A 21,788-nucleotide genomic window follows, 5' to 3' on the forward strand; every position below is an offset into this window, starting at 1 on the left:
GTATATCGGTGAGGTAAAGGCCAAGGGACCCAATAGGTAGTCCACTGTGCTTGTCTCTCCGCCATGCAGGAAACAAGTGAGACCACCAAATGATGGCCATCTCTATAGACCATTGTAAATGATCAAATCATGAACAGCCCCTAGCTCACGTAGATGTCATCCATACTCTTTCACTTGTGGTGCATCTGTAGAGTGTCTCACTATCCCTAGCTCAACTGCATCTAGTTTGGTACTATGAGGGAATTTGATGCAAAGTCCAGTAGGCCCACCTGCCTGTTCCCTGTGCGTGCATTGAAGTCACCAAGAAGGAGGATGTCCCCCTACCTGGAGAATTCCGTGATATCATCCTGAATCAACTCATACGGGCTGTGCCCTTCTGTGGTGACCTTGCGTGCATAGGATGAAGTATCTGGGGGGAAATAATACACCGCTATGAGAATTGATCGTGCGTTTGGTAGTTGGACTCGTATCCACATGTGTCACGCATGCTCCTCTCTCCATGCCACTGATATGAGAGGTCTCATGTGTGATCTAAAGAGGATAGCCACTCCTCCCAAACCCCGCACACCAATGTCTCTCCTTGTCTCCTTCCTATGAGATGACTCCCATGTATATCCTGTCACAGTGGGCAGTCCTTTCTCGGGGCGGCTCTCATGTGTCTTAGTATAGAAGACCATGTCTCTGTCAGTGTATGTCTCTAAGAAACCACCCGGATCAGACCAGAGTGTGCCATTGCAATTCCACACTGCAATTCTCAGTCCACTTTGTGTCACATTGGCCCGACACCGTCATAATTGACCCTCTTCTTTCTCTTCCTTTTCTTCCTTCTCCCCCTGGTCCTGATCTCCTCTCTCTCGGATAATCACCCTACCATCCCTGTATGCACCCCATTTCCCTGCGTCTCTCGCTGCCATGACGTGTACCATACCTTCCCTACGGTGTTCCTACTATAGGAGGGCGAGGTCATCGTCCAGGTAGATCCGGGTTCCTTTCAAGGTCACCCTCGTGCTCATGAGGGTCTTCCTATCCATGGCTGTTCAGAGCTTCATCACAAGTGGCCTTGTGGGTGCATCGGGCTTGCAAACTCTCCAAGCTGTCTCACATGTCAAGTTCACACCGATTTTGGTGAACAAAGCATTTGCATCTGCCATAGGAGTATCTCCTACTGTGAGACCTAGGACTAAAATATTTAGGGCTTTACTGTTTCTCCTTTTATCCTCCTCTAGAGAATCTGAAATGAACTCTTTCTTGGGAACAACAGTACCTTTCATGACCACATCTCTCCATTCCAAGATTGCAGCCTCTCCTTTCTTGATTTTCTAGGTGAATTCAGCATGTTTACCCTTCATAGTGTCTTGCAAAAATGCCAAGTCTTTTCTGAGTTTTTCATTCTCAGATTTCACTTCATCTATGATCTTGCCTTCTTCTTCTGAAGTTCCCTTGGCCCCCTTGAGCTGCTTCATTTGTTCCCTAATCATGTTTAGCTCCTCGTGTAGGGATGACTGAAGCTCCCCTTCATCTCAGTGTGTATTTGCCTTCAATTTTACATTCTCGTCTTGGAGACTAATCACCTGAGCTTCCAAGCTCTCTATCTTGGATGTGAGAAGACTGTTTTTCACGTCCATATCTCGCATCATATCCATCTGCATTTTCCCAATTTGTTTTGCCCATTTTGCATGCATTTCTTCTTGCCATCCCTTCATGTCGTCATTCATTTGAGCACGTATGTTTGAAAATTCATCCTTGTTGTATTCTTCCAATTTCTTTTGTAAGCATTCAATTTCAGCATCTTGTAGCTTACATGCCTCTTTGATAGTGGATAGACATGCTTTGGCATTCACATCCTCTACTTCTGCCCTTTGGTCCAAATTATGCTGTATTTCATGACTTTGTCCCCTCTGGTTTTCTGATCGGGTGAGCTTTCCATGGCCTCTTTTTTCTGATTACTGATTTTTTTGCTCTTTTTTTTTTTTTGCAGGCCCTCTTGGTTGGACTGCCCACCACCTAAGGGCTGCCCATAGCAACCCTTGAGCTCAAATTTGGACCATCCTCGTGAAGAAACAATTTCGGAGATTTAATTATTTGCTGTTTTAATTTTCTTCCATCTTTCTTTCTTCCTCTCTCTCTCTCTCTGTCTCTCTCTCTCTCTCTCTCTCTCTCCCCTCAGCCCCTCCGCTCAGCCTCCCACTCAGCCCCCCCCCTCACCCGCTCAGCCCCTCCCTCACCCGCTCAGCCCCTCCGCTCAGCCTCCCGCTCAGCCCCCCCCTCACCCGCTCAGCCCCTCCCTCACCTGCTCAGCCCCCCCCGCTCAGCCTCTCCGGTCCCCCCCTGCCCCTCCCTCTCCCGCTCAGCCCCTCCCTCACCCGCTCAGCCCCCCCCTCACCCGCTCAGCCCCTCCGCTCAGCCTCCCACTCAGCCCCCCCCCCCCTCACCCGCTCAGCCCCTCCCTCACCCGCTCAGCCCCCCCCGCTCAGCCTCTGCGCCCCCCCCCTGCCCCTCCCTCTCCCGCTCAGCCCCTCCCTCACCCGCTCAGCCCCCCGCTCAGCCCCTCCCTCACCCGCTCAGCCCCCCCCTCTCACCCGCTCACCCCCTCCGCTCAACCTCCTCCCTCTCTCTCTCTCTCTCTCTCTCTCATCGCGCATTGGCAGCGCTCGCCATCTCCCGCTTTTCAATGTTGCCGGTTTCCCGTAACTAAACATGGCCGACACCGTCGAGCATGTTACAGAAGTAGCAACAGCAGCAACATCAATGGCCGCCACGACCAATATGCTGCACTATAGTAGAAGAGGACTTGCATCTTCTTCAAAGGACAGCGCAGTGCCCGCACTTGCCGCACTCCCAGTCGCAGGTACACCCGTCTCAGCTCCATTATATCATCTTCCGCCCAGTGCAGTGCCCGCACTTGCCGCACTCCCAGTCACAGGTACACCGGTTTCAGCTCCATTACCTCATCTTCCGCCCATAGCTACTTTGTACCCGCAGTTTTTTTCACCCCTCCCCTCTCAGGTTCCTTCTTCTCCTACCCCTTGTCCACCCTTTTTGCTCTCCCTCTCACAGCCCTCTGTCACCTCTTCCCCTTTGTTGCCTATTTTATCTACTTTGCCAGAGGCTCCCTCCTCCTCATCCTCTCTACAGACTTTACCCATCCCCTCCTCTCCATCCCCGATACCCGCTTTCTCTCCCCCTTTCCAGGCTTCTCCTTCATCCCCGCTACCCACCTTACCGGTTTCCCCCCTTTCTCCTTCTCTTTCTCCCTCCATGCCTTGCACTGTTTGTCCTTGCCGCCACATCCTACCAGACCTTCAGCACTTTGAGACCCACCTCCGAGCTGCCCTTCAGATGCTTCACAGGAAGGACGAGACCATTGCTCTACTTACAGCTCATGTTGCATCTCTTGCTGATCGAGTGACACAGCAGGATCGGGAGATCTTGTCTATTAGGACAAATCTTCAGGTCTTACAGGCGACTCATAGGACTCTTGCTGAAGAGATTCATGGACACACAGAGTGAGTGCAGCAGATCGAGACTCGTGTTCAGCACATAGACACATCTCCCACTACAGCAGTAGCAGCGGTTGAGGAGCGTTTGACCTCCCTTCAGACAGAGGTCCAGAGAGCCACAAGTAGGTGGATGTCGTCCGCCGTCAGCCATCACAGCCTCAGAGATCGACTGTATCAGCTACATTGGCCGAGTCACAGCAGAGGGCCACAAAGGCCCTCAACATTCGCATTCGTGGTATCTTGCCCTCGGCGACAGAGTCCACGATGACACAGGCTGTGACCTTTGTCTCTCAGACATTGGGAGTACAGGATCATGGCATAGTAGGAGCATATAGAGTCAGGAGGGATCGTACTAGAGAGCAGCCCCTCATCATCAGATTCAGAAATGCCCAGGCACGTCTAGCTGCCCTCAGGAGGAGAGGGACACTCAGAGACCACCCACAGATTTCCATGGCTCAGATACAGGTTGAGAAGCGCAAGGCGCTCATGCCTCAGAGAGATGCAGCCAGAGCTCAAGGCAAGTGGGCAGTGATCAGGGATGGCAGACTCATCACAGGCACCTTGAGGCGTGCTCCCACAGTGCTTAGAGATGGCAGACCAGCAGATACAGCCCCACCTCCACCTCCTGCTCCGACCGCTTTTGACGGGACATGGCCCATGGGACACACCACCCGTCAGATAGTCTACGCATTGCTGTATGGAACTGCAATGGTTCTTTTACAGCACAGCCAGGCAATCTACGGGGGGCATTCTTTGGGAGAGATATCATCTTTTTCACGGAGACACACGAGAGTCCAGAGAGACCTTTGCCACGAGTGACAGGGTATACATGAAGATCTACCTTCAGGCACCACACTCAGACATTTGGAGTGAGAGGATCTGGAGGAGTGGCCATTTTGTACAGAGAGCATCTCGATCGGATCATCACAGTCGAGAGAGCGGATTCACATGCCCGATTCTTGTGGGTACGCATTCGCCGCAGAGCCCCTCAGCGAGATCTTTTTATTGCAGTTTGCTACTTTCTCCCAGCGCAGTCGATCTATTCTTCCACTGGACCAGGCCAGTCCATATTTGAGGATCTCTCAGCGGACATTGCAGATTTTTCACATCGCGGAGAAGTCATCCTTTTAGGAGACTTCAACGCGAGGACCTCAGACACACAGGCCCTCACTTATGACTTCATGGAGGATCCGGTGATACTCCCAGCATTTCACGATGATAGCCTCTGTCGGACTTCATCAGACTGCACAGTACAGCCCACAGATCAGGGACATCAGTTACTGGAGCTCCTCACCTCGCACAGTATGGTCATTTATAACGGCTTGTCCAGGTGGCCACAGTCTTCCATGCCTACATTCTCTTCTGCTTCTGGGCGTGGTACTAGCGTGATCGACTACATCATAGGTCCCCCGACTCTAGTCCCTTCCATCCATAGCCTTACTGTTAGCCCCTTCATGCCCTCTGCCGACCATGCACTCATCCACTTTACTTTGACTCATGTCTCCCATGACCCACCCACCCCTCGTTATCACGACCGCCAACCCTACTATGAGGTTCATGCTTCATACGTATCGCACTTGGATTTATCCCACGCAGCTTCCGACGAAGAAGGCCACATATCGTGACCACTTCCTTCGGATCTCAGAGGATGGATTTGTCATTCCACCATGCTATACAGGTATCCACATGTCCCACTCACTGAGGATTGCCCTTGGCCAGCTTAGAGTCTCTTCGCATCAGCTCGAGATAGAGGCTGGTAGGATGCGACGCATGGAGGATGGACGGCGACCAGGCCGAGAGACCAGGATCTGCCCTTGTTGCACCATGGGAGAGGTGGAGTCAGAGGAGCACTTCATTTGCAGATGCCCGCTATATTATGAGCTCAGAGGTAGATTCCACTGTCTCTTCACGGATGGCTTTGGACCTCTCTCACGAGTGATGGACTACGAGGATCAGCATTGCCTAGCTCTTTATGTCAGGGAGGCCACTATGCTTCGACGAGACTACCTCAGAGACCATCAGCACAGACCGGAGCGTGATAGAGCCCAGCCTGATAGAGCTCAGGCACACGCTATACCAGAGGACAGAGACCAGGAGGAGCACGAGGAGGTCAGAGCTCACACAGGACACATGCCTCCACCCTGTGGATGTACATATGAGATGGTTTGTAGACGCCGCAGGATCTTGTTACATAGGGGACGTACTCGCCGCTTCATCTCCAGACGATCCAGGATGATGGCAGCTTTTCGGAGGAGACTTGCTCATGGAGATCTCGCCCCACCAGCCGCTCATCTCACCTTTGCTCAGATTTGTACTCTCATAGCAGGAGGCAAAGTCGATGGACATGATTTCCAGTATTATTTTGGTTCTCAGACTCCGTGACACCTGGACTTGTATCTTTGCATTGGCATATTGTACTCATCCCCCCATTTTGCACCACAGGGCGGTTTCCTTGCATCTAGTTTACTTTGTATTTAGGCTGTATTTAGGCTCAGATTCGACATTATGTACTTTCACTTGCATTGTATTGCGTAGCACTTAGATGATATTCGACGATGCCTCTTCCTTGTGGCACGTTGATTTTGTGCTATCTTGTACGCAGAGTTCTTGATGTCCCATGGGCCCATTCTGGCCTTTAGTGGATGATAATACACTTTCTTTCTTTCTTTCTTTCTCTCTCTCACAGCAAAAGCAACTTATGATAGATGATGTGAATAAACGAAGCAATAGAATTGACCTAAAGGTTGACAGCACTGCAACACAAAAAGCAACTAATGAAGCCTCCGCCCAATCAAGTTCCAATCCGATGCCAACCTCTGCACCAGCCTCTACATCATCACCATCAGTACCAGCTTCTGCCTCACCATCACAATCATCCTCAGGGTCATCTTCTACATCATCCTTGGAGGTGACGGCCCCACCATCTCTAGCTATGGCAGTGCCAGGGACAGCAGGAGATTTTGTTATATCATCACCACCCTTGGTGTTGAGATTGAGGGGAGCTCCTCTTAGCCCGACCCACTATGCCCCTCCCCCCCAGTATAGCTCATCCCTCCTCTTAGCCCGACCCACTATGCCCCTTTCCCCCCATATACCTCATCCCTGTCACCTTTACCCCTTACCCAGCCACCTTTCCACTCATTAGTTGGCCTCACTACACCTACGTTGCAAGCAATTGTCTCCCCATCAGTCTCCACTTCCAGCCCCCCTTCACACCACATCTCGATTCTCTACACACTTCATGGCCTCACGATCCCATCGGACTATTGGAATGGTGTCCTTCTACAGATACACCATCTTCGTACATGAGAGGCGGAACAAGACCCTCTTATTCACAGTCTTAGCCAGGAGATATCCCAGCTTGGGAAGGAGATGGAAGCCAAGGGGACAGCTCCACACAACGGACCAGCTGTAGAGGCAGTTGAAGCACATATAGCTTGCATGCAATCAGCCATTGAAGAGACTACCAGGTGGATGGATGTTGCAAAACAGGAATCTACGAAGGCCACTGTTTCAGCCACAATTCTAGAGCAGCAGCGGAGGGCCAACAAGGCACTCAATGTCAGGGTACGTGGGATCCCCCGCACAACCACAACCCCCATGGACGACGCAATTTACATCATGACCTCCACTCTCGGGATTCAGAAGCATTGGATTGAGGGAGCCTGACGCACTGGGTGAGATCCCAAGCGAGAGCAATGTCTCATCATCTGCTTCAGAGACACCCAGGCTCGCCTCACATTACGCAAACGCTCAGCTTTACATACCCACCCAGAGATCCACTTAGATTAGGATCTCACACCACTCTCGGTAGAGGAGAGGCGTATCCTCTTACATCAGCCAGATGTCACAGAGAGAGGGAAAGTGGGTAGTAGTTCGAGATGGACGGCTTTTGATAGGTCCACAAGAAGCACCTTGTGGTCCCCCTGCATAGGGGGGCGGGGTCTATGAGACTCAGAGGACAGTGTCCCTGACTTGCAAAGACATATTAGAGTCTAGAGTGACCCTTGCCTATAGTCAGTGGATACATGTGGGAGACAACATATCGAGACGAGACCCGAGAGACAGGAGGAGTTCGGGGATCGGGATGATTCGTAGTAAGCCTTCAGTCCCACATCAGATAGTTCCTGGTGAGTTTGGGGTATCCCCACTACAGTTTGATGCGGCATTTCAGGTGATCACATATCTTTACTGCATTAGACAGTATGGAACCCACACTACAGGACAACGCACGCTTCCGTTCGTTGGCCCTATCCTCTTCCATGGCATTGGCAACAGAAGATGATCAGAGGAGCCGGTACGCACATACATGTAGATGATTTGAGAGTTTGGGACTGCACATAGATAGGCTATCTCCCTTCCAGTATAGTGTTGAGGCCCCCTCTATCCCACTCACCTATCACGAGCAACCAGGTCATCCAAGAGGATCTCTTGCAGTTACACACATTCAGAACTTGTTTGGTACCTCATGAGCTTCCTGTGAAGATCAATTTTAACAGGGACCACTGCCTACGGACCTCTGCTGAGGGTTTCGTCAATCAACCAGGGTACACACAGATCCACCTTCCTCACGCCTTGAGGATATCTATAGGGCAGTTCTGAGTTTCGTCACATTGCCTCCGTATTGAGAGTGGTCAGGCACAGGGCATACCTAGAGAGGGCTGCATCTGCACCTTATGTGATTCTGGGGAGATCGAGTCAGAGGAGCATTTTGCATTCACATGCCCTGTGTACTACGACATCAGAGGTCGCTACTACTGCCTTTTTCAGAGATGGTGGACTTGGTTCTCAATCCAGCTTCCTATCCTACCCAGACCATAGATGCCTAGCGGCCTTCGTCCACGAGGTTGTCTGACATAGGAAGCGGATGCTCATAGCACATAGAGGGGACCATGACATACAACCAGATTCCACTCAGAGCACGATCATTGAGTTCTTCCAACCTGACGACACCAACCAGCAGGACACATGGAGACTACAACCTCGAGGACCCGAGCCAGAGCTTGAGACATGCCAGACATTCAGGTACACAGAGGGGCATATCACACTAGGGGACCTCCCTTCCCTTTTTACTAGACCAAGGGACCTACCCACAGGAGTGACGATAGCACTCGTTCATCGTAGGGCTATAGACAAGAGACCACAGCAGGCAACACGTGTTGATAGTTGCCAACGATCTATCACAAGCTATATGCCACCACAACAACCTCGCACATCGACGTCCCCCTCTCAGAGTTGATACTCCTACTTGTCCCACTCCAAGAGAGCTCTCACTGTATACTCGTGATGTTATGATTCAAGACTTTGGGTTTCCTTTTGTACTCACCATGGGTGTTGATGCCCGCTTAATGGCTCCACCCTCAGCTCATTGTATCAGTTTATCTATTAGTCTCATAGACCGTTTTGGTCTTCCGAACACTTTTAATAAAATCTCTCTCTCTCTCTCAAAGAAGCCACATACTGACTCTATGAGAAGGTTCTAGCTGAGTTAGCACAACCGCTAGTGGATGGGTCATGCTCCAAGGGGAATGCTGTAATAAGCAGTGACATAGGGGTTAAGCAAGGCTGTCCCCTGTCACCAACACTTTTCGGTCTTTTATCGATGGATTTGGAAGAGTGGATGAGAATGCATAGCAAGGAAGGTGTTCAGATTGCATGGTACACTTTGCTAATGCTTATCTATGAAAATGATGTGGTATTTGTCGCAAAGAAGGAGAGCCTGCAAGCACATTTGGATGAGAGAATTCTGCAAACACCCAGAAATGCAGGTGAATATAGATAAGACAAAGGTAATGTTGATTGGGACACATAACAAACAAGTGGATGTCACAATTGAAGGGGAGCCCTTGGAAACAGTTAACACATATAAATATCTAGGATTGGATTTCACATACAACTACAAATGGAATGCGTGAGTGGAAAGGAGGATTCTGGGAGGCTTAAAAGACTTATATAGCTTCCAAAATAAATGCACGAAGGCACATTTGTGGAATTGGGAAATGAGAAAATTTTTGTACACCATGCTTGTGCAGACAATATTCCTATACGGATGCCCACCTTGCCCCCAGGCTCTCTAGGACATTCTAGAAAAGAATAGAAACTTTACATAAACGTTCTTGATAGTGGAGTTAGGAGCTAAGGCACAGACACCCTACCCCATCCTACTGGCTAAAACAGGTATGATACCTTCAGGAGGGAAAGCATTATGTCAATTCATGGCTTACCTCAACAAAGTTGAGAAGATGGATTTCAATAGGATGCCATAAAAGACGATGAAAGCTACGCAAATCATGGATCGGCACAAAGAGGGAATGAAGCGGATGGAATCATAGGTTATAACAGCCACTGATGTACCAGAAGATGCATGCAAAATCAGGGAGATAGTGATGCAGAAAATGCTACAGAAACTTCGTGAAATCGGGGACAAAAATGCAGTTCTACAAATAGGAAATTAACTCAGTGGACAGCTATGTACGCAGAAATACCTCAGGGAAGACATATCAATATTTAAAAAGTATCTAATCTGCAAAATCAGAACTAGTGCCCATGATCTCGAGGTAGAGAGGGGTAGGTGGGCAAGCCCCACGATCCCCAGAGAGGAAAGAACATGCGAAACCTGCCCCACAAGGGCGGTAGAAAATGAGCAGCATGCTCCTACAATGTAGAGCCTATGCACACATCACAAAAGGTTATGGGGACAGCAGGGCAGCAGAGATTATCTGAAAAATCTGCTGGAGCAGCCACTCAAAAGGCTAGGAAGCTACTTGAAAGAGATTTTGGAACACCCACCACAATAAGATACTGGGACTAGCACACAAGCTAGCCCAACAAGTACTCATCACAAGTTTGTAATATTTTCTCTCACTGCATGTAAGGGATAACTACTGCAACATTAGGCCATTTTGGAGCTTTTTCGCAGTAGGCCATGTTATAAACTTGCATGGCTTCAAGAAGGCAAAAGACAGGTACTCCAAGATGTCCACGACTCTAGTAAGAAAAAAATGCATGGCATTTGGGATAGTATCCGCACACCAAAGGATAGACGTGGTGGGTATACATATGCACATGGTTGGTTAAGGTTCCACGCCTTTCCAAATTCATGAAGTCTGTTCCTAAGTGGATGGCAGTTTTGATAAGGCATGCCAAAAATTGCAGGTTGCACAAAGAGGCCAAGAACTAGAGAACACTTGCATAGGCTTATGCAAAAGCAACAAAAGTACTCATACAAAAGCAATGAGAGAGCTTCTAATGGGTAGATTTGAAATTCCAGTCACAAATTCTAAGACTAACACATAAAGATCTTCCATCAGAAGGGGAGAACCTTGGATGATGAACAGCCCAAGCAAGTTAAAAACTTATTTAGGGGAAAGGCATTGAGGAGCAGCAAGGAATGGCAGCTTAATGATGGAGATTATCATGAAAGTCTTGGAATGCACAGAAGATGTGGATGACAACAGCCAGCTTGGTGAAGAAGACACCCTACAAGGAGAAAGGATACCTAATAATGAAATTAACAAAAAATCCATAAGCCAATATGCATGTCTATGCAAGGTAGGAACTAAATGTACACACTCTTGAAAACTCCAAACATGCAAAATTTGAAAACAAAAGCAAAGGGATACATATATATATATATATATAATAATGGACATAGCAAGAACGATGCTGCACAAGTAATATGTAACAGTTTTGACCTCGAAAATGCATTACAAAATTGATGCAGCATGACAATGACCAACACATGACTAGCCATGCAAATGCTATTCTTGAAGAGCATCCACCACAAACACCAGTATTCCCATGTTTATTATAGCTGCAAATACTCGAAGGCTTAAATGAGGGCACAGTGGAACATAGAAATGACAACCTGAGAGATGAAGACTGTCAACAGCCAAAGAGAGACGGCTGTCATGACAATTTTGAGCAGCAAACATTGTGCAAGACTATACTTGATGGATGGGCGTACTAATGATCATGGTGAAAATTCATTACACAACCAGACAAAGCCTTCCACCTTTGGGAAGCTTGTTCGTCAGCAAGAGCTTCTCCATCAGCCCCTCAGCCAAACACTTGGCGATGTCTTTGGGTCACCCAATGACTTACAATCATGGGATAGAGGCCAACCTCTACAACATCCACTTGGCACACCTCAACATTGTGTACATGCTGTTGGAAATTGGAATCGCTCCTCCGTATGGAACTTACAGGCCTATAAGAGGATTTGGCATGAGATGCATGCACTACATAGAGTTCAGATCTGCTCAGATACAACTTATATGGGCGTACTATACTAGTGCTTATGTGAAAGGAGGTCGTATGCCACACCAGCACCTGGGTACAAAAGGGCAATGGGACATTCATGAGGCCTTGTCAGCGCCGCACCAAGCTTATATGACCAACTCATCTGTCGTTTTCAGATTATGTGGCTCTTCATATGCCAGGGGCACCAGGGCAAGGAATGTGAGCTACTTCTGTGGCAAAGCAAGCTACTACTACTTCAGATTGGAATAAGAATTCGAAATTATTGATGGGCACAAATTTCCTCAGGTTTTAGCATAACCAATGCTTGAAATAGGAAAATTTGCTTGTCAATATCTAATTTTCTCTGGGCAAAAATATTCTTATTTTAGCAAAATAAGCAGAAAAATTAAGTGAATTTGCAAGTCAAAGTGTGAATATGCAAGGATGCCTAAAGAATACACACAGTACTTACTGTAAGATCTGCACAAGGAGGAGGAATATGCATGAAATCGCACATCATAGATGCAACAGGGAAATAGCTACATTTTTAATCAGTGGTTTCTTAAAGAAGACAGATATGATATAATTGCACAAAACGATGACGCTAATGGGAGAAAACCAGCAGTTCACCAAACAGAGATTTTAAAAACAAAATGCCTCGCTTTTCTTAATATGAAAACAAAAATAGCTTCGAGAAACAGTTTCCAAAATGATTATCAGAGGAAAAGCATCAGAGGAAGACCTTCATCAGTAGGCATGCAAGGCCATAACAAAATTTGAACCAGCAAGCTTTGGATATGCACCATAGATTCATGGTAGAGAGACAGCTTGCCTCTTAACTACACATTTGAAAAGAAAATTTATGTCAATAACTGGTCTATACACTGTCTACGCAAAGTGAACAACTAATTTGGTGGCGCAACTGGTGGTCTTACCCAAAGCGAGCTGCAGAGAGCAAAGACACAAGACTTTGCTTCCAGTGTGGCATGATTTTGTACTGCATACTCCAACTGTTCCCTCAACAAAGGCAGAATAATCTGCTGATCATAGATGGATTCATTATACACGTATATTAAAAACTCACGACGACAACATTGCATTAAACAAAATACACAAAAAAACAAGAAACGTATAAAAACGATCCACCTCATACTGCCTGCTTTTCAAGCAAAAGTCACATAATTTCCATCAATCAGAATAGTAAATGAAAGTAACAGTTCTCATAGGCCGATTTTTGGTCTTCAGAGGACGATAATATATTCTTCTTCTTCTTCTTCCTCTCTCTCTCTTTCTCGTCTCCTTTAAAAAAATTTGATTGGGGAACATGCGGTTGGTCTTCACAACCTTTATGCCCCCAACATAGAGAGGATCATGGGAAGGAACTTCTCTCTTGGGCCCCCATTGCAAACTCTTGGATTATTGGAGGTGACTTCAACATGATGGAGTTGTCTTCAGATAGAAAGAGAAGGTGTCATCCACTTCCTGGAGAAAGTAGCTTGGGATGCCTTCCTTTTCCAGCTTAGTGGCAGAGATAGCTTGAACAAATGATGCCTTTCAGACTCTGCCTCATTCGCTCATGTTCTCATGGTCGAACAGGAGACTACATGTGAAAATCCATGCGCGGATAGACGAATTTATGTTAAGTGATTAGAGGTGGAAACCCATGGTGCAATGCATAATGGGCCGCCTTTGTCTAATGCCCAATCATCTAATGGTTATGTTGATTTTTGAACCTCATTTGAGATGCCACTCTGCCAGTATTCAGAGGATGGCCTCATAGAGGATGTTTTGTAGATTTTGGTGTCTCATTTCCAAGATGAAGTGCCATCTCCTTTTCATGTGGCAACATTTCTTACCATTTGGTACTTCTCTTAAGAAATAAAGTATAATCTCTATTATAAATTGACTTCGGTCAAAGAATGTTGACTTTGGTTAACTATGAATAAGTTTTATTGTTTTACTTTTGCTTTGCATTGGTAAAAGGGAACTGTGAGGATGAGTCCAAGAACTAGGAATGCATGCATTTCGCTAACCTCTAATGGGTAAGAGTGTTGGAAATTGTTTGTGCAATGTGTAGGACCCAAGAGAGTGCAACAAGGACCTAAGATTGGGGAGAAAATGCACAAAAAGCAGGTCCCACAAGGCTCTAAAGCAAGGACAAGGGGGCGCCTCTTTAAAAAGAGGGCCCACAAGACTAAAAAGACACCTAAAGCCTCCAATTTAGGAAGTAAATCCTAAATCTTGGCTTTTATGTAAAAGTAGCTTTTAGAAAGCAGGCCCTAGCTTTTTGTTAGGCCAAGTCTATAAAAGAAAGGGCCAAGGCCTGCCAGATGTATTCAGAGTTGTACTCAGTTCCATGCTCTCTCAAGAGCCAGTTGTACAAATATTATTCTATTGCAATAAAGACCTTCAGAGGGGTCCAGCCCTTATTTCTAGGCCCTAGTGTGGTGTTTTTGTCTTCTCTCCCCCACTCCCAGAGTTCTATCTATTGCTGGGAATCAACTATCTCTTCTCTAGGCTGAACTGCAATTTACTCTAGCTCCAAGATCTTGTATCATCTGCATGTGTAAGTGCCGTACGAAAGAGAGAACCTACTGCCATTTCTGTTTCAGCCATTTGTACTTCCTGCGATTAGGGTTTCCAGCCCTACCTGGTGCCCACCAAAGATGCTGCAAATTCACTCTAGGGCACCTACACCTGCTGCGAATTGATTCCAGGGAGCCTAGCATTGCTGCAGTTTGGTTTCAGTCGTATCAGAGTGCGGTTTTGCTACTTTCCTTGGTGGCAACGGTCCAAAGACTCCTTGAAGCTTCGACCTCCTCCCCGGTTGCAGCTTCTTCCCTAGATCCAGCGGTGCCAGATGCTCTTCTTGAGGCAGGAGAGGTCTCCGCGGCTGGGAGACACAGGATAGAGAGCATTCCTCACTTCCTCCCTTGGATAGGGGGAAGGGGACAGCTTACACTATTGATCCTCTTCCCTCACAAGGGATCCTTCGCACTCCGGTGTCTGGCTTGCTCCACAGGAACTCGTTTTCAGCCTTGGCAGAGGGTTCAGATTTCCCAGAGGAGGAGTTTGTGCCCGCTACTTTTGGGGAGCCAGTGATTGGGTTTCCTCTTGACAGGGCTTCTTCTTCAGGTGCCAGGATTCTTTCCCCTGTTGATTTTCCACCACTTGGTTCCATCCCTCCCTCCTCGAGTAGGAGGTCTTCCCCTGTTGAGGGGTTTGTTTCCGCCACTAGGTCGGGTAAGGTGTTCCACTCTACATCCTCCCGTCGATGAGGATTATTAGTTGGAACATACAGGGCCTATGTGGCGTCCCACATCGCCGCCGTAGACAACTGATCCGGGATTAGCTTCATCCAGGTGTTACTGGGGGTTCCATTGATATATTATTTATTCAAGAGCACAAGCTGGATTCTAGAGATTGTGCCAAGTCAGGCAAGTTGCTTTCTGGCCATACTTTTTGGTCACCTGCCTTGGGCACCAGGGGGGGCACTTCTATTTCAGTTTCGCAGTCGGTTCTCCCCTTAGTTGTTGGACACGGAGTCATTATTCCCTCTAGAGCTCAGTGGATTATTCTTTTGATTGGAGGGCGTAAGGTTGGTTTCCTTAACCTGTATGCCTCCAACATTAGAGGGGAACGTGTCCTTATGTGGAAGACTTTGCTCTCCTGGGCCCCCATTGTGGATTCATGGGTGATTGGAGGTGACTTTAACATGGTCGAGTTACCGTCAAACAAAAAAGGGGGTAGAGAAGGCGGACTTCACTCTTTGGAGAGAGCAGCTTGGGATGCCTTCCTTTTTCACTTCTGTGGCAGAGATACTTGGTGTGATGATGCCTTTCTTATTCAGCCACAGTCCCTCCTGTTCTCTTGGTCGAACAGGAGGCAACAAATGCCTATTCATGCACGCATTGACAAATTCTATGTAGATGACTGGGCACTAGACAGAGGTGGATCGGTATGCATTGCTGCTCGGGTTTCCACTTCAGACCACTTCCCTGTTGTGCTGGCTATCTCAGAGCCTCACTTAAGAGGCCGGTCTGCCAGCATCAGGATTCCAGATGCCTTTTACACAGAGGAGGACCTTACAGATGCAGCCCTGCAGATATGGTTTGCTCATGTCCAGGGTGGGCAGCCATATCCATCACATGTAGCCGCTGCCCTTTCTGGTATTAGCGACTTCTACCACTCAATTGCTTGTACCAGGAGACGAGATATTCTCAGACGTGAGATTGGTGTTCGCCAGCAGTTGGCAGCTTTGCAAAGGGAAGAGCAGAAACGGCCTTCAGATGCTTGGATTCAGGAGCGCCTTGCTGCAGCAAGGGCTATTGCTTGATCAGAGATGCTTGATCAGAGAGCAGAGTATGCCTTTCATGCACGGGAGTCCTTCTGGATTCAGATGGGTGGTAGAGTCAATAAACACTTTTTCTCTACTCTTGGCCCTAGACATAGTAGAGAGAGTGTATCCCAGCTTATTGACTCACATGGGGTTTTACAGACAGAGCCTGATGATGTCTTACGCATAGCTTCAGATTTCTATGCCACCCTTCTTACTGCTGATCCTGAGACACACGATAGAGAGGATGCTAGACAGGCTATTTGGCAGAGCATCCCTGTGTTGGTGAATCCGGGTATGCATGTTCTACTCGACGCACCTTTCACCAACACAGAGTTCAGGACTGCACTTTCAGCCCTTCACAAGGGCAAGTGCCCAGGTTCAGATGGCCTCACCCCGTCTTTTTTCATTGCATTTTGGGATATGATTGGAGACTATATTACGTCAGCCCTGCAGGCCATTTGGGACTCTGGTGAGATGCGTGGGTCGCTTATAGAGGGTCTCATCCACCTTATCCCAAAAGGAGGTAGCAGAAATTTAGTGTCCCAGTGGAGGCCTATCACACTTCTGGGGACTTGTTACAAGATTCTGGCCAAGGCTATCAGCCTCCGATTGCAGCCACTTCTCCCTGATCTCATTCATGACACTCAGACGGGATTTGTGCATGGCAGAAGCATTTTTGATAACATTTTTTCTTTCTGGGAAGCTTCAGAGTGGGCCATGCAGAGTGGCCAGAATCTTGCCATTCTACTTTTGGATTTTGAAAAAGCTTATGACAGAGTAGATTGGGGTTTTTTGGAGGGCACCCTTCTACGCTTTGGCTTTACTGATGCTTGGATCAGAGGTGTTTCCTCTTTGTACAGATCAGCCCACAGCCAGGTACTTATTGGTGGGGTAAGGGGTGAGAGTTTTCAGATTTCGAGATCAGTCCGTCAGGGATGCCCCCTTGCTCCTTTCCTTATTTTGTTCGTGGCCGAAGCTATGAGTATCTATGTTAGATCTCAAGCTGACATCTTTGGGCTGAGACTTCCCATCAGAAGGGAAGAGGAGCTACTTGACAGTGAGTTGGCTGATGACACAGCAGTTTACTTGGATGCCACTCCACAGACGCTCACTTCTTTCAGGACAGCATTGGATTTATTTTCCTTGGCGGTAGGGGCACAGATAAATTGGCATAAATCCAATGGCTTTTGGATCAGTGATGAGGACACTCCAGCTTGGGGGCTTGACATAGGATTCACTTGGGTTCAGAGGGGTGTGCCTATCAGGTATTTGGGCTGCCAGGTCGGCTTGGATATTTCTACCACGCAGCAGTTTGCTCCCGTTTTGGAGAGCATCAGAAGGAAGCTTCTTTTTTGGAGCTCAGCCAAGCTGGATCTTGCCTCTAGAGTTGTGGTGGTCAACCAGGTCCTCTTGGCCACAGCCTGGTTTGTTTGTTCATGTTGGTGCCGTTCTAGGGACTGCATCATTCAGCTCAAAAGATCGATCAGAAACTTTCTCTGGAGTGGGCTTGATGGCACAGCAGATGCCTTGCCAGGGTGGCTTGGGAGACCCTCATCCTCCCTACACAGGAAGGGGGTCTCAATATTATTGATCCAGATTTACAGTGCAAAGCTTTACTTTGCAAAATGGTGGTGCGGGGACTTATGCCAGGGCAGGAACCGTGGAAGGACTTTCTTATCAGCAGCATACAGAGGTGCACACCTTCTTCAGGAGGAGACTGGATGAGCAGTGTTAGATGGATCTTCACCACAGCACACCTCAGGTCACCTTCGTCCCCTCTCATGGTTGCCATTCTGAAAGCTTGGGCCAGTTTTAGAAGCACTCTTCGGAGGATTCCTCCTTCCTCTCGAGAAGAGATTGATAGGCAACCCATCATGTGGAATGACAGTATTTTAGATGATCATGGCAGACCACTGGGTGCCTCACTCTACATGCAGTGGTCCAGGTGGGAAAGGGGACCTGCATCTTCTATGGGGTCTTGGAAAGCTTTCCGCAGGCTTCCAGAGGAGACCAAATCAAGGTTGACAGGACATCTCAGAGGGAGTGCAGGGAGGATCTTGCAAATTGAGGCAGCCCTTCCAGAGGTTTGGGTAGACACAGATGATATGCCACTCACTTCCTCCACTTGGGCAGGTACTTTTTCGAGAGGCGGGGTTCCGCTTCAGGTTTTGGCCTTTCGAGATGCACAGGAGGATGCTTTGGTTTTTAGTGTCCAGGATGGTGGCAGATTGCTCAGGTCCAGAGAGGACATCTTTCTTGAGTCTGGTTTTCAGCCTATCAGGGTTGTAGGTCTTTTGATGCAGGGATCAGATTCAGAGTGGTTCCTAGACCCAGACCCCCGGCTACTCTCCACCGGGTCTTGGAGGCTTTGGCTCTATGGGGGAGTTCCCATCAGGTATTTGCAGTGGGACCCCGGAGAGTGGGAGTGGATTGACGCAGGGCATCGAGAGAAGAGCATCCCCTTCTTTCGTTACACGGTCAGTAATGCCAGGAGATATCAGCTCAGTAGTAGAGGTTGGAGACCCTCCAGAGTTCCTCATTGGGAGACTTTTGGTATTACTGCGGATCAGCAGAGGTGCTTCTAGAGGAGACTCTGGAAATCCCACAGGAATAGAAAGATCACTATCTTCTTTTGGCTTTCTATCCATGGAGGGATTGCAGTGAACCTTTGGAGGTCCAGGTTCGGACCCTACATGCCCTCGATGCCTTTCTGCTTCGGAGTCCATTCAGCATTGCTTATGGGATTGCAGACAGGCGAGGATGATTTGGATGGGGGTAGCTAGGATTTTCAGTCACTTTGCCCATTCACCATTTTTTATGACATGGGGCTCGGTGGCTTGGCTTTCTCTTACAGGACCTCAGGTTTTCTATGAGGGAGTTGACTCCTCTCGGGCCATTTCTGTTCGACGTCATCGGATTGAGTCCTGTTCGTTGGATGTGGTACCACACCTTCCTTTTACAGCTGTACATGCCTCTGTGGATACTTCTTGGGAGATTCTAGCGAGCATAGCATCCTGGCATATCTGGAGAGCCAGATGCACAGAGGCTTTGGAGGGTACTCAGGTTCATCCCTCGCACACATTGGCTAGTATCTGGACAGACATCGTACATACTTTGATGGCCGTATGGACAGGTATGCAGGGGGACTCCCGTGCAGCCTCAGCTAGGAGGGCTTCTTTTTTCAGGGAATGGAAGGATTCTCCTTTCTTCTCTGAAACTACTACAGGGTTGAGGTGGCACTTTCAGCCTCAGCCTTGGTTGTTTTCCACCTCACTCTGAGGGGGTTTTTTAATTCTCATGATTTCATGATGTATTCCGCTTTGAGCTTGCTCTCGCGGGTTTTTTCTCTTACTTAATAGAAGTCTTTTTCTTGGAAAAAAAAAAAAAAAGACTCCTTGAACAGATCCGAATAGACTTCAAGCAGCGGCAAGTGGAGTTAGCAGGCGCAAGATAGTTGCATGGGATATCAGCGATGTTGAAGAAGACACGTCGGGCTAAATCCGCTATATTATTTTGAGTATTTTTGGGGTCATATCTTGACTAGTGTACAACCAAGAGCCATACCTACCCATACTTCATCGCGCATCGGGCCGGCTCCCATCTTCACCCGTAAGCGTTTACCTCCTTGGAAGGAGTAGGGGTTTTGCAATTAATTGCTTTAGGCCCAGTCAAGTTTGATTCAGTGGGTTCAATTTTCCATCTCCCACATCATGGTTTATGAACGAGGCGGCTCACCTACAAGGAGACGCCCTATTGCACCTAATGAAGATCTCGATGAAGAATTCATAAAGGAAAGAATCGAGGAGTTCCAATCCCTGAGAAAGATACCTTGATTTCGGCACCTGTTCGAGGAGATGATGTCTTAGCACGTTCCACGTTCCGCAAAGAAGGAATTGACCGATTATCTCCCTTAGTTTCTAACGAATCTCTTAGGCAGCATCGTGCCTCAAGAAAACGTTCCCGAAGTTCTCCTTCAGTCCAAAGGTATTCAGATTCAAGGAAAAGAGGAAGGAGTCCAAACTCTCATGGAAGACGAAGTAGAAAGCACATCTTCCTCCAGTTCCTTTTCTTCTTCTTCTTCTTCTTCCTCTTCATTCCGAGAGCATTCATCTTCTAGGTGCAAAAGGAGGAAGAACAAATCAAGACGAAAGGATTTCAAAGAAGGAGGCAAGTCCATCAAATTTTCTACATTTGATGGAAAGTACGGGGCAAGTGAGAAAGATTTGGACTTGATCCGACAGTTCAACATAGCTTTCTAGACATGAAATTATCATGAGAAGTCAAAATTGAAGATTGTAAATCTCCATCTTACAAGCAATGCCAGAGCATGGTGGGGAGCTCTTTTAGTGGCAGATGAAGTACCCAAGAGGTGGAAGAGTTTCAAGAAGCAATTTTTCGAGCAATTTTTGCCAAAGAATTTTTATGATGAGGTTCATACAACTTGGGAGAGTGTATCCATGAGAGCTACGGATACGGTTGACACTTACGATCAGAAGTTCTTTTCAGCATACCTCCACATTACTCCCTTCAAGGAACTTTTAGAGAAGACAAAGATGCAAAAGTACCAAGCTGGTCTACATCCAAGTATTTGCACCCAAGTGAGCATTGAACGCAAGACAAAGCTATGAGATTTGATGCACTCAGCCCTAGTGATTGAGGAAACGAAGAGAGATCAGCTACGAGCAATGACTACCTCAAAAGGTAAATATGGAGACGCCTTCAAAAGGAACATGGTCACAATAGTTCAGGGACAAAGACGACTCCAGTTTCAGAAGCCGAGAGGTACATTGAAGCCCTACAAAGGGAAGCCGAAGTTTCCACCAGAGAAAATAGAGGCCTTCTGAAAGGAGGAAAAGTGTTTCCATTGTGGAAAAGAAGGGCATTTGGCTGCCCAGTGCCCCGAAAAACCTCCGGGTTTGAGGGAGCAGACAACGCCAAAAGAACCGCCAAAGCCTTTGGCATGATGAATCCCTAATATGTTGGGAAGAGCTACTAAACTCGAAGCTTGAGAACTTTGCGTCTCATGGGGTAAAGTAAGAGACCAGAAGCTTTGATCTTGTTCGATCCAGGAGCAACATATAATTTCATCTCTGAAGACCTAGCTTTGAGGCTAGGAATCAAGATTGAAGAGTTGGGACCAGCTCTAGATGCAGAACATGTTTTTGAAGGGAAACTAGTTAAGGTTACTCCCTTGATTGGAAAACTTAGACCTCATATTCTGGACTATGTGGACCATGAGGAGTTCTATGTTTCACCCCTCAAACATCATGATGTCATTTTGGGTATGCCATGGTTCCACAGATGGAAGTAAATTTGGACACCAAAAGCAAGAACACTCAGTTTCATGCACATAAACAAAGAGCATAAAATTTTGGCCGGAGGAAGAGGCAAGAAATCCCAGTTGTATCTAATGTTTCTATTGCCAAGTCAATAAATCAGCTATTTTTGCATACTTTGTTGTCGTACGAGAGAGAGAGGGTGAATTCCCAATGGAAGTGAATCCTGTCGGGAGAAAGAAAAAGTTCAGTTTCTTGATTCTTTCAAAGGTGGTTTTCTAGATTCTCTTCCAGGAGAGCTTCCTCCTGAGCGACTGGAAGATCAGGTCATAGAGCTTCTTCTAGGAAGTGAGCCTCCAAATCGATCACCTTATCGTGTAAGTGCAGCATAGACCGAAGAATTTATGACACAGGTATAGGATCTACTTTCTA

General features: G+C 47.5%; 1 protein-coding gene across 3 annotated transcripts in view; it reads right to left on the reverse strand.

Moving 5' to 3' along the window:
- LOC147878132 (uncharacterized) overlaps positions 1 to 21,788 on the reverse strand; it is a 117,538-nt gene that overhangs the window by 21,605 nt on the left and 74,145 nt on the right. For 2 of the 3 annotated variants that reach the window (XR_015540752.1, XM_087372399.1), the window contains exons 2-3: positions 12,677 to 12,778; positions 12,477 to 12,580 (exon numbers count right to left, since the gene is read on the reverse strand). Coding sequence is in view for 1 of the 3 variants with exons in the window: in XM_087372399.1 (XP_087228525.1) it covers positions 12,552 to 12,580; positions 12,677 to 12,778 (131 nt within the window). In the remaining 2 variants the exon portion in view is untranslated. Of the gene's footprint in view, positions 1 to 12,476; positions 12,581 to 12,676; positions 12,779 to 21,788 lie in introns of those variants that run through there. The other variant, XR_015540751.1, reaches the window with a different exon arrangement.

The sequence above is a fragment of the Dipteris shenzhenensis genome, unplaced genomic scaffold, assembly GCF_047967505.1.
Source record: "Dipteris shenzhenensis isolate YYH24624 ecotype China unplaced genomic scaffold, Dip_SZ_1.0 scaf0541, whole genome shotgun sequence".
Taxonomy (NCBI): domain Eukaryota; kingdom Viridiplantae; phylum Streptophyta; class Polypodiopsida; order Gleicheniales; family Dipteridaceae; genus Dipteris; species Dipteris shenzhenensis.